Source organism: Eschscholzia californica, unplaced genomic scaffold (assembly GCF_041429995.1).
Source record: "Eschscholzia californica isolate CP2 unplaced genomic scaffold, dmEscCali1.0.p SCAF_2, whole genome shotgun sequence".
In the NCBI taxonomy this organism is placed as follows: domain Eukaryota; kingdom Viridiplantae; phylum Streptophyta; class Magnoliopsida; order Ranunculales; family Papaveraceae; genus Eschscholzia; species Eschscholzia californica.
In genome coordinates, this window is record NW_028238309.1 from 60263113 (window position 1) to 60276466 (window position 13354).

General features: G+C 36.2%; 2 protein-coding genes across 2 annotated transcripts; one reads left to right on the plus strand and one right to left on the minus strand.

Moving 5' to 3' along the window:
- Positions 1–336: 336 nt before the first annotated feature.
- On the plus strand, positions 337–8804 carry ATNTH1 (DNA glycosylase superfamily protein). The gene is made up of 11 exons (XM_086661740.1): positions 337–919; positions 1034–1122; positions 1732–1795; positions 2052–2129; positions 2357–2478; positions 3447–3513; positions 6641–6732; positions 7121–7258; positions 7333–7437; positions 8131–8214; positions 8385–8804. Exons 1-11 carry the CDS (start codon positions 760–762, stop codon positions 8529–8531), a joined length of 1146 nt encoding a protein of 381 aa, XP_086517866.1. The 5' UTR covers positions 337–759; the 3' UTR covers positions 8532–8804.
- Positions 8805–9113: 309 nt separating this feature from the next.
- FTA (farnesyltransferase A) lies at positions 9114–12506 on the minus strand. The gene is made up of 5 exons (XM_086661741.1): positions 12077–12506; positions 11200–11309; positions 10847–10967; positions 9966–10061; positions 9114–9873 (listed from the first exon to the last, which is right to left on the minus strand). Exons 1-5 carry the CDS (start codon positions 12308–12310, stop codon positions 9436–9438), a joined length of 999 nt encoding a protein of 332 aa, XP_086517867.1. The 5' UTR covers positions 12311–12506; the 3' UTR covers positions 9114–9435.
- Positions 12507–13354: the final 848 nt, after the last annotated feature.

Consider the following 13354-nt stretch of genomic DNA (forward strand, 5'->3'; position numbering starts at 1 on the left):
ATTTTGAAAATTGAAGAATCATTTAATGGTCAACTAGTGGACCATTAAAAAAATCATGGGGCCAAGATTGAGTTAACATGGGCCCAAAATTGAGTTTTTTCTTTAGTTGGGGTGTTTTATTAACCTAAACATAAGGGGGTAAGCTTTTTTTAGCTCTACTTTTACGCTCCAAAGTTCTCTCTTTCTTTTTCTTCATATTCATGGTTAACCTTTTTTTGTTGCAAATATTTATGTTCAAGTTACTTAAACGGATGTCTTCTAATGGGAAGTCCAATTTTTTTTCTAGAAAAATATATAAATATAGTCTCTTTCTTCTGCTCCCTGTTTCTCTTCTCTATCTCCATTCTCTCTGCCGACGACAGAAGAAGTCTTTTGTTGTCGGCATAGAGGTAGAGATACATAGACAAAGATTAACTCTTTTTTCTCATTATATATGAAAAAAAGTTGAAAATGAGATGGAGATAAAAGTAGAAAATAAAGGATGTCTATCAAAAGATATAAAAGATTGGGGGTCTTAGTTGAAATTTCGGATGGGCATCCGTAAGAAAAAATTTCCATGTAAAATTTGAGAATTCCCAAAGAACCCCCCTTAAAATTGTGGGTAATATAACAGACACGTACGTTATCATAGCGCCACATAAACCAAGAGGATCAAACGAAAAGGATATCATAAATTAGGGGGCTAATCGAGAATTATTCCTAAAATAAATACTCCATAATAAATTGCTTGCTTCTAGGGAAACGAAAAGTTCCCTCCAAATGTTTGGTTCTCTCTCCAGAAACTCCATTATTCCGCTCGCAAAGATCAAATGTACTGACAGAAGAAAACCCTATTTTTTCTTAAACATGGTCAGTACAAGATTCTCTTCCAAAATTATCAATACCAAGCTCGAAATCGACAATCCGGAGCCAAACCCAGGTTAGAATAACAATTATCTCAAATGGGTTGTTGCTCTAAATTTTTTCCATTGCGTTTCCGGATTTCAATTTTAGCGCCAAAAATGTTCTTTTATGCCTTTGTTTTTTGGAGCAGAGCTGCGTGTTTTTGTCAGGAAGAAAAGAGGGATTAAAGCTGAGATTAAAGTTGTGGAACCAAAAATTGAACCTCAAGAGCAGAAGAAAGTAAGCATTTTTAGTTGTTATTATTGAAGATTTATCCTTTTTTTTATTCATACCCAATTCGAGTTAGATACGTTCTTTCAAGAATATCTATGGGTCTTATGGGTACCTTAGTTAGGTTTTAATTTAGTGTTGTCTATGTAGTTGGTGACTTTCTTTCACACACATATCTAGCACTTGCTTGTACTTCTAAATTCTAACAGGTGAGAGAATCAATTTTTCTCTTACATTAAAAAAACAACCCATAATTACGATCTAAGATAACTACACTTTTTTTTATGCTAGAGTTCGGATTTCACATGCACATATTCATGTGCCTCCATTAGTTCGCATTAATAGTTTGATAATATACATAGTATATTCAACCACAAACCTTTCTATTATGTCGATCTCTTCAATTACATAAACCTTGTCTATATCACAATTGTAATACTTCAAGATTTGCTATTTTTAACTTATAACTAGTGATGCTATCCTTTCATAGATGGAGTGGAGCTTTGTTTCTTCATTTTCGTACTTTTTATGTTTAGAAATGTATTAATTACTTGCTTACTTTACTCAAATGAGATTGTTAGATAACGATAGTACATGACAATAGCTCTATCTTTGCAGCTTCCTGGCTTACCAGACATTGAAGAGTTCGCATATGGGAAAGTCAATGAAGCTCCCTTCTTAAGTGAGTCCCATTTTGAATAGTATCCACGCATCAACCTATTTGTTAACTTGAAGTTGTATCTAAATCTCCAAATTGCTAATTAAGTAAGCAATATCGAGCATTATAAATTGTTGTGTTTAATTTAGTTGACGCATGTTTTAGTTGGAAAAACTAAAAATACGCCACCTGTAAACCTTCACATTAGCTCTTACACATATACACGAGCTGCTTCATTTAATGGTAAGAAGCATCTTTTGTCATTTGCATGGTTTTGCAGGAAAATCAAAACCAACCTTAAATGTGCTTCCGACAGGAGGTGGGGAAACAATTCTTGTTAAACGGGAAGTCATTTCAAGTAAGTAGCAACTTATCTTAAGGTCATTAATAGTTACCAAGAAAATGGAGAGGTAAATCCTTTTCATGGAAGGAGTAGAGTAACTAAGAGCTGGTAATCTTAAAATCACCCGACAACCAGTCTTGACATAATTCTTATCAACCTTTGGTGGAAGTACCTTTTTTTTTCTTTCTCATTTTGGCACAAAAATCACACACCAATAAGTTGAATGCATTCTTATGATACAGTGGAAGCACCTTCTAGTTGGAAAGAAATGCTGGAAGGGATTCAACTAATGAGGTCATCAGAAGATGCTCCTGTAGACACTATGGGATGTGAGAAAGCTGGGAGTGTTCCTCTACCACCTAAGGTAATATAAAGGTTGATGAACGTCAAGTTAGCATTTCACATATTACTGCTTAATTGGCGTTATTTACATTTTTTGCCGATAATAGTATCACGTATGATCTTGACGTGTAACTTTGAAAATCAGGTTTTTCTCTTTAGTCAATAATTTGGAACATTTTCTCTTTCTAATACTAGTAGTATGAAACTCATTCTCTTTCACTCTCATAAACATTTTGTCTATTACCTTTCCATTGATTTAATGAATTCGTAGTACATTTTTTTATTTAAGAGAAAAATAGAAAATCATCATATTTCCAATTTTCATTTGGCATCGCCTTATTGCTTGTTAAATTAGCATAATCACAGTATGTTCTTATGGGCATATTACCAATGGAGTGACTAGCAGCTACCGTCTTAGTTGCCTTATTTAGGTTGCTTTCTAAGTTAGATGTTTATCCTTTTTTCGATGGTTATTCCATGCTTCCTTATTTTATGGGACATAAGGCCTCACAGAAGCTACCATCTTATTATGGTAAATTGGTAATTCCTTTCTACCACTTGTGACTTAAACGCACGAAAAATCTCGAACCCCAAAGTTGGAGATAGTCTAGCACAAAGAAGCAGAATATGTAAACTAACTTACATATATCTACCTAATCAGATATTGGTATAAAAGTTGGTTCTTTTTATTGTCAAGTGATCTTTTCTCTAAACTTTGGTAATTATATTGTCTTTCCCTAAAATGATCTTTTAATGGCTATTTAGCATATAATCTATTCATTTAGAGCACAATCATCATATTTGCTCCCATTCTTTTGTCACAGTCACCTTCTTCTGCATGTTGATAAATCGTTAATTATAAAAATATATATCAAATTATGATATTAATGAAAATATTAAATCACTTGAATAATGATTGTCATTTTCATTCATGGGAATGATTTGTGGTTAAAGATGCCAGTGGTAATCATCCACTTTATTGTCTTTCAGGAAAGACGATTTGCGGCTTTGGTGGGTAGTCTTCTATCAAGCCAAACAAAGGATGCAGTTAACTATGGCAAGTTCTAGTTGTTCTTTTCATTTATTATTTTTTTTTGAAAATTAGATTGAATATATTAGGAGAAAAAACTATTTACAGATGGGAGGGATACTATGGGCAATGTCTCACATCATCCATGTATCCCATTGCATAACTACTTCAAGATAGGATACATTCTTAAATTTATCTATTCTCCTAATCCAAGCGAAGATTGTGCCCTTCACATCTTCAATGTCCACTGAAGAATTAAGGTTCTTCTCTTTAAAGATCTTGTTATTCCTGTCATTCCATATGCTCCATATGATTGCAACAGGAACTAGTTGCCACACCTCCCTTCTATGCTTATGCTTGTAGAGCCCATCCCATTGAGTAATCAAATGATTGATAGAGTTAGGTATGCACCATTGCCCAGCCATGGATTGAATGAAAAAACTCCACAAGTTGGAAGCCACCTTGCAGTGCAAAAACAAGTGCTCCAACGATTCTTCCTCTAACTTATATAGGATACATCTGTTAGGTATTTGGAATCCTCTTCTTTTCAGTGCATCCACCGTAGGTATTTTGCGCAGCAAAATCGCCCACATGAAGAACCCTACCCTGGGAGGCAGAGCTTTTAACCAAGCATATTTTGAGACGCATGGCTCGAGCAGGCTGTCATCGCTGTCCAGTCTCTTATAGCAGTTCGAGACAGATAATGGGTCTTTATCCTCGTCACGCCATACTCTTATATCCGAGCCTTCCCCCCAACTGACATCATGGAGGATTTGTAATAGGTGAACATACTGTTGGAGTTCCCAATCATTCAAATTTCTTCTGACTGTTATGTCCCATTCCCTGCTATTGTTGTTGGACACCTCTGCCACAGTTGCTTTAGGTTTCATAGCCAGCCTATAGATATTAGGGAATGTAGTTTGTAAGGTTTCGGTCCCCAGCCATAAATCCGTCCAAAACTCAATCTTGGACCCATCACCCAGCCTCCACTTAGTGAGACTATGATACTTCCCCACATTGGCTGTTATGCCTTTCCAAACTCCACACCCATAGGCTGCTCTTTTGCACTTATATGCCCAATCCTTATAGCTCCTGCCATACTTGCTACATATAATCTTTTGCCAAAGTTGGTCCTTCTCATGATCCATCCTCCACAACCACTTAGTAAGGAGAGCTTGATTCATGTGTGCTAAATTTTTGACCCCCATGCCTCCCTTAGCTCTGCTAGTGGAGAGCTGCTTCCACTTCATCCAATGTAAGCTTTTCATTTATTATTACCAAGTAAAAGTTTGGCGTCCTGGAGAGCCAGGTTTTGACAAGAGAAGGTGACTTTCAGTTTTGATCAAGGAATGAAATTTCGGTTTCAGTGGAAATTTCGGTCGGTCCAAAAGTGGAAACGTTTCGTAGAAATGTTTCGGTCAGTGTGGAAATCTTACAAATCTACAGAAATGATAGAAATATGATGCAATTATGTATAACAAGATTATTAAACCATAATGAAGCATAAAAATGATGTTTAACATTATCTATTAGTTTGAGGAAGTATTAACAATTACACAGTTACTTCCGGGGGTAAATTGAATAATTTTTTGGCTATAACACCCAAAAGATAACATTCTTACTGATAATAATTAACAAGCTATGTTAGTTTGAGAAGGTTTCGTCAATTACACAGTTATATTAGAGGTGTTACTAAGATAAAATCAATTTAGGCAGTTAAGTCAAAGCGTAAATCACACAGTTATATTAGAGGTGTTACTAAGATAAAATCAATTTAAGACCATGGAAAACATAACATAAAAATCAAGAAAGATCTAAGAGAAATGAAGATGAAAAAGACGAAGAAATAGATATGTTTCTAGTATTAGTTTCTCCGGTTTTTTGCTGGAATTCTACTATGTCGGTCGAAATTTCCATCATGTCGGTGGAAATTTCGATATTTCCCACAACTTCGGTGGAATATCGATCATGTCGGTGGAAACTATGCAGGAAATAGTTGTAAGTGTTATTTCGTGCACCTAATGTCATTTTAAGAAACGTTTCGTGAAATTTCGGTGAAATTTCGGGAAGTTTCATTCCTTGGTTTTGATCACCTGATACCTAAAGAAGTACTGAATGGGCTTTTGTTTAGGACATTGTAAGGTTATGGTTTACGGCGTAGTTTAGGCCATCAGCAAGACCGTAATTTACATCGGAATTTGTCACGTCCTAGTAACCATAACATTTACAGTAATACAGTATAACATATGTGAGAACGGAGAACATTAATAGTACTGAAGTAGTATTTTCTTTCAAAGAACAATAAGTTTTAGCTGACTTCTTTAAATATATCAGATGCAAATTGTTGGTCATGTAACTTGTGTTGATGGTCTAAATACATCGTGAATCAATATAACCTAGTACACACGTATGTAACATGAGACTACTTTTTAGCATTTTAGGCCATGTCATATAAAATGGCAACTTACATTACTCAGATAGTCTTGTTAGATACTCACAGCCACTTTATTCGAGTCTATATGAATATGAGATCTTATATATACATGTTGTTACTGGAACAGGATCGTCTTCGGACAATAAAAAGCAGCTTTAGGTTAAATTGGTCTGTGTAAAATGTAACAGAGGTTGAATTAGAATGTTAAAATGTTAAGTACAGATATATATATATATATATATATATATATATATATATATATATATATATATATATATATATATATATATGTATATAGATGCGTATACCGTTGTATCTCTGTTTTGACTCTGTTCTGGTCGCCATATCGGACTTGTCTTGTGCGGGATCCCGGTACCCATATCAATGTTCATGTTTCATAGAATTTGAGTAGATGTTGTTTTGTCTCTTCGTACTTCTACTTAATATCATGAACTTTTTTGCTTTCATTTATCCAGGGGTTTTTCAGTATAAATTCCCTGTGACTAAAAAGAGAAACATTTGATTCATATTGGTTTCACAATATATTGTAATTTCATCCGCAAGAGTCATGGTCGGTAGCGAAACCTAAGTGTATATTAAATTCCTAGTAAATTCTATACGGCCATTAGCATCTAGTGCACTCGGGGTAGATCACCTCTACCCTCTAATTTTCTGTACTGCAGTTAATTTTCCAACTGAAGAATCATTATATGATTTCAGGGGCAACCCAAAGGCTCCTTCAAAAGGGTCTACTTGCTGCTGATGCCATGGACAAAGCTGAAGAAGAAGTTATCAGGGATTTGATTTATCCGGTATGTCCTCCCCTCTCGATTAGTATTACCTCAGTCAACCCTCAAAAACCGAGTAAAAGTGGGTTGTCAATGGGTGGTACCCATAAGCTGGTCAAGTTTTCAGGTTGCTATTGTTCATATTTCGGTATCGGAACCAAGACAATCTGGTTCTCTGAATTTCGATATCTAATAAACATGGTAGCACATGTAATAGATATTAAAATCCAAATCTATAAAGTAGTTAGGTTAATAAGCTTGGGGATGAGTCTAATACCCGAACTAGAACCTTCATGCTACAGATATCCTTAATATATGGTCCTTTCGTCATTTAAATCCTGGTGGTGTAACTAAACTTTTGTCTTAACTATTCCTGTGACATAGTCTTTTCTCAAACTCTTATTCTTACCAGGTTGGATTTTACACTAGAAAGGCTTCATACTTAAAGAAAGTTGCAAAAATATGTCTCCAAAAGTATGGAGGTGATATCCCTAGCTCACTGGAGGAGTTGCTCGCTCTTCCAGGAATAGGTCCTAAGATGGCTCACCTGGTACGTTTTTCTTTTATCTAATAAAACATCGAATTGTCCTTTCAAATTATCTTTCTTATGTTTAGGTGGTGTAGATTTTGCATGTAGCATGGAATGATGTTCAAGGGATATGTGTAGATACTCATGTTCATCGCATTTGTAATCGCCTTGGATGGGTGTCCCGGCCAGGCACCAAAGAGGTATACGTATTTTCCTTAAAACAATTCCTGATTTAACTAGGTACAACTGTTTTTTTCTGCCGGAGCTCCAAATCCAAGGTCGACCCTAGTGTTAGGAGTAATGAACCAAAGTTAAGAGAAGGGAAAAATGCCTTTAGGGGGGATTTGCACCTCAACCACTTAACACATGCCACACTATAAACAATTGAACGACAACTTAACTTCTTATACCTTGTTGAAATATCACAAATTTCTGTAGATGGTCTATAGGTCTACACCCAAGTGCCCCTAAAGAGATTGGTTCCTAGAGCAACCATCCGGGCTGCTTTGGCCCTGGGCGGGTCCTGGGTCCAATATTCACACACCTAACACTACTTGTTCTTTCTTTGCTTCCATCTAGTTAAAGAATGTGTCGCTCTAAGCTTTGCTTTCCATTCTTTAGGGTGAGTTTAACTTGACACTGGGTTGTTTTGGCTTCTATTGTACCATTTACCCCAAAATAACTTTAAGATTGCGATGAAATTGGTCTCAACATTGGACTCTCTTGAAGTCCTTATCTCTCTCTTTTATAAAGTCTTTACTCTTATCCCTTGACATTGATAATTTTGAGTTATTGACAGCCCAGGCTATCAGAAAGTCACAAGCTTGTCTATTATTTTATGGCTTCCAAATCTGAACTATTACTCTATTTCTTGTTTGCTTTTATGTTTTCAGAAAACTTCATCTCCTGAGCAAACAAGAGAGTCTCTCCAACTATGGCTTCCAAAGGAAGAATGGGTTGCTATAAATCCCTTATTGGTATGAGCAATTCCATTTTGTGTGTTTATGTGATACTGAGGGAATTATCTGATAATCCGAGTAAACTTCTGTTTTAGCCTCTGCCAACGCGTTCGCATCATTTATGCAAAAAAAAAAAAAACGTGTTTGCATCATTATCTGATAATGAATATTGTTTTGTGATATTGCAGGTTGGATTTGGGCAAACAGTGTGTACTCCTCTCAGACCTCGATGTGGGACATGTAGCATAAACAGCCTCTGTCCATCTGCATTCAAGGAAAGTGCCAGTCCTTTATCTAAAACAAAGAAGCCCAGAGTTACCAAAAAGAAGTCGTGATATCTTCCCCGATTCACGAATTTTTTGTTGATTAACGTGAGTTCTTGTTTGGTATTCATTTTTCGCATATTCATTTAGGCGGCCTTATGTGCGATAGGTGGATGAAAAACGCTGTAAGTTTTGCTCGAAGATACAGATATTGAAGGTCATTTTGAGAGCAAAATTCTTGTAAAAAGTTGGCAAATTGTAATTCGATGTTTGTCTCATCTCTGTAAAACCTACTATACTTTGAACTATGTTAAAAGAATTTATGTAAAATTCTTGTAACTGTTACGAATGTTTGTTGGTCCATGATTTGTTCGAATATCAAAGTTTGACATTAGGTTAATCTGCCGTAGATGAATGCTCCTATATTTAGTTGCGTGAAAGGGTTTATTGTGCTGAACCAAATGGCTGACTGAACGAAGCATGAGCACTTGCTCAATCGATCTTTTGCTGAGTTACTACTTCCTTGAGAAGCAGATCAGAAAAAGTAACCAGTAACAATCTGTACTCACACCAGATCGACCTACTATGCAAAAGATAATGTTTCAAGTTTTATGTGAAGTAGTGAGCAAATTGTCTCCAACAACACACAAAAAAGAAGAAACAATTCAGTTCTTCCTCGCAACACATTAGCTACCCAATCTTGTTTTTCAGTAAGAATAATCAACAAACTGAGATCATCTAAAATTGTTACATTGATTTAAGATTTACCCATCACACTAAACAACTCAATGGTAACTACATAAAATTTGTCAGAAGGCCATCAATTGAGTTCACTTGTCTGAATTTCGCAACCAAAAATCGGTTCTTCAGCACCTAAGGACTTATGAGCAGAAGATCAAGAAACATATGTCCAATTAGCCTCCATTCCTCTAAACTGCATCTGGAGCTTGCAAAACAAACCAAACATTCTGATATTCTAATCCATTTCAAGGTTATTCTTTCGCCACACCCAGTAGTTCGATCTCAGTGGGTCGGCATGTTCCAAAACAGAACAAATGACTCTTGCCAAGTTAGAATCTTGGTGATCTGATTCTGAAGGTCTCAAACCCTCAACCACACTTTTAAATTCCTCGGTTGGCTGGAAACCTTTGCACAGGAGATCCAAAAGCAAGCTTAAAGCGAAGATTTTGTTGTTGTTGCCGCTGCTGGCATTTAGAACTTTAAGACATACCGAAGAGACTTCAGGATCACGTATTAATGACTGGGTATCGCCTTTGTATAAACCTCGAAGGTATCTCCACGGGCTCTCGTTCTCAGGATTGGATAAAATGGCTCGAATAGTGAACTTTACTTCTGAATCTCTCACAGCTTGCAGGCCTCCCACGAGAGGAGATCGGGTTATTACAAAGTATCTCTGTTGTACACACGAAAATAACAATTATCAACAAAAGACACCTACAAACATTAAAATATAAGAAAACAGTATGCAGATTACAGTTCTAGTACCTGATTCCAAGCTGAGTTGTTAAAAATGTCATCTTCAAGGAGCTTCTGACAGTAATTGAGTTCGTTTTCCCACCCGCCTAATGCTTGAAGGACCCACTGGGAGGAACAAAATTTCTTTTACTTTCCATCCATTTAAATCTAAATGAAGTTTAAAACCGGTATAAACGCACTTTTTAAAATAAATTTATTTGCAAGGAATTGTGTTAGACACATTATAATAACTCATCTTGTTGTACTTCGCTTGACTGCACTTTATGGTATTTGTTTCATAATGCAAGATAATCACAAAGTTTAACTAAATATGTAAATATGTATGTTCCATTCTTTTTGGGAACATTTCAGGGCGACAAGCTCAGTAAACAATAATACCATGCAATGTTTGAAAATACGGCTGAGGCCTACGCCTCGAGGCGCCTCCAGTCGTACGTATTTTAGCACCTTATACTATCGAGAAGAAGAACTCTTTAGAATTTTTTGTTGCTTCTCAGTGATATTTTTGAGTTGTTTAGCAACACTAGACTTTATACTATGGTAGTAAAGTAGAAAAAATTGTTATGCCATGTTTTTACATAATTGATGTTATTTTCTTTACCAATTTTTTGTTTTCGTAGTTTACGCCTCCGAGGCGCGCCTCAAGGCACTGCCTGGCATTGTGAGGGCAAAGCGTTGAAGCCTAAAAACATATTTTATAAACTTGATACCATGTATTTGATTGGTAGTTTTGATCACGTACGACATCTTTTGCAGGTAAGAGAAGTTCATCCAACTCAAATCTATGTTCATTACTCAATCAATTGGTCACTGATAATAGGTTTGAAGAAAACAGAAGGAAAACGATATACTAGTGGTGCCAGAAACAGGAAAAGAAATATGCAACATACCTGCCGGTGTGACCAGGCATGATAGTTTTTAGCATCAAGAGAAAGTATCTTCTTGGTGAACTTAAGTTCCACAGCTGCAGCTTCAGTTCCCAATTTCTCAGCAACCCATCTCCTGTGGTGCCTGCATAAATGATAAATCTATAACAGATCACGAATCTGAATCTAACTATCAACCTATTCTCTGTCCGATGGGTAATACTAGGTTTACGACGTAGTTTTCTCTTAGGTTCATAGATGAGTCAAGAGACTCGGGACGTAGTCCTCCACCAACTACTTTGAAACACGGTACTGGAGTACCCGTTTGAACTTTGAAGTATAAAAGAACATAAAGGGCCAGGGAAGAAATCTCTTACCAAATTTGATAGTTTTTGGAGTTCCTGTTGGCAATGCTTTCAATGAAATTCAGTTCATCATGCAAGTCAGCATTAAGTGATTCAAGTATCAGACGTCTGAAATGCCAAACCTACACCAAAAATAATGGTTACTAGTCCAAATCTCAGTAACTTCGGAAGAACGAAAGGTATCCAACAATTCTCTGTTCTTTAAGTAAGGGATGGAATTTTCTTCTATTTTTTTAGATTAAGAAGTTCTACGACTTAAGTGGCTCATTCAAATCCATTTCCTAAAAAGCATAAACATTACAAATGCTTTAGATGTCTCATTGTCTCATAAACCAATATATAGCAGTACTTCCAAGTTCCAAGTATTCTCAATGCTTCATATACTTATATGCATATCTAAGACCATAACTGAAATAACGATAGAAGCAAAAAAAAGTATAGCTAATCGAAGCCCGAGTCTTATACATTATACAACATAGAAGTACCCATACGTTATTCTGACAAAAGTACAAAACCATCGTAATCCGATATAACGTGGCGGTGAATGATGAGGTGAGTACTAGATGGCACTCGCCCGAATCCGTGAAATAGTTTTGATTTACCTCCACCCATTTTCTAACAACATTGGTAGAGTAATAAGACAGGTTATTCAAAATCACTATCTAACTTTGATGCCAATTTCATAGAGTAACAACCTCTACTACGATTCGAACAAGTCTTTGATCTGGGAAGATAAAGAATAACTTGAAATTGAAATAACTATAGTAGTGATTATTCAATTTGGATTGTATGAAACCCTAAAAGGCATTCTCCTTTCAATAATCTATTTCTTGAATTAATCATTGTAGAATCGAATTTCAAAAGAACTACTTTAAATTAGTAAATTTACCGTGTAATTTCCGGCGTTCATCTGGATAACTTCAGAAGTAAGATCAAGAGATCGAGGGGTTCTCTCATCAGAGATATAAACAGCACGAAAGTAATCCATGGCTTCTCTGAAATCATCCTTATAAGCAATGGGGACGACTGGATTTGGACCATCATCTTGAGGAACTGGTTTCACATCTGACCATTCCTTTCTCTTACTAATCGGTAGTCTTTCATCTTCTTCATCGGAATCCATCACAAAATTGTAGTACTATTGATTTGAGTAATTTACAGAGATTTGAGTTTTACGAAGAAGAAGAAGAAGAAAAAGAAAACTAGGGTTTTATAGTGAAGAGAAGTATCTTCAAATTGATCATTTCAGAGTAAGAGAGTACACTCTATGCCGTTGGATTGGAATACTACTGACCCCAGCTCTTTAAGTAAACTGTAGGGGGTGCTTCTAAAGGCACCTAACCAAACAGCTATTAGCATCCATCTCTGTTGGCACCACGCCCAACCGCTCTATTCTCTGTTGGCACCACTCAAGTATGTAGGCACCGTCTATTATCTGTTGACCCTAACCCCCCTCCATCCATCTCTCACAAAATCCATCCAAAATTGGGGATTTTAAACTTTCTCTCTCTAAGCTCACCCAAAACCGAATTTTACCCTCATCAAATCGCTCATAATCTCACTAATCTCCCTCAAATTTTGCTGAGAATAAGTCATTCGACTCTCTAACTCTTAGAATCAATAATCATTTGGTGGAGACGAAGTTGAAATCAAGCTACAATTGCTCCTTCAAGGTTGGTTCAAAAACCCTAACTTTTTTAATTTTTTTGAATAAATTTGTTGTTTGATTGATTGGGGATGTTAATAGTGTGTTGTAACATGTTTAGAATGTTGTATTCTTCAATTTCGAATATATTTAGAGCATTTTCTGTGAATATTTGATGCCCATGTGTACTGCCCTAGATTTATGAAGGTTCTGGAACGACTCGGACGGACTGGTCCAGTCCGTCCGTGTCTTCCTAGTCACGGATCAGCTAATCCGTGACTTAGTACAAAGAAACGGACTCCCTTTTGAGTCCGTGACGGACTGGGTAATCCGTTCCGGACTTAAAGGGTCCGGATTACCTGATCCGGGACCTTAGTTTTTTTTTTTTTTTTTTTTTTTTTTTAATCTTTCATATTTTTCTTTCTTTATTTTTCTCATCATTTTTCCTTCATTATTTGAATGACCTTTTTTGTAGCGATACGTGCCTATTTTGAATGACCTTTTTTGTAGCGATACGTCTAA

Coding starts and splice junctions, on each gene's coding strand:
- ATNTH1 (XM_086661740.1), top strand. CDS start 760: ATGTTTGGTTCTCTCTCCAGAAACTCCATTATTCCGCTCGCAAAGATC. Junction 1,123..1,731: donor AACCTCAAGAGCAGAAGAAA/GTAAGCATTTTT, acceptor CTATCTTTGCAG/CTTCCTGGCTTACCAGACAT. Junction 7,259..7,332: donor GTCCTAAGATGGCTCACCTG/GTACGTTTTTCT, acceptor TAGGTGGTGTAG/ATTTTGCATGTAGCATGGAA.
- FTA (XM_086661741.1), bottom strand. CDS start 12,310: ATGGATTCCGATGAAGAAGATGAAAGACTACCGATTAGTAAGAGAAAG. Junction 10,968..11,199: donor TCCAAAAACTATCAAATTTG/GTAAGAGATTTC, acceptor TCATTTATGCAG/GCACCACAGGAGATGGGTTG. Junction 9,874..9,965: donor ACAACTCAGCTTGGAATCAG/GTACTAGAACTG, acceptor TGTGTACAACAG/AGATACTTTGTAATAACCCG.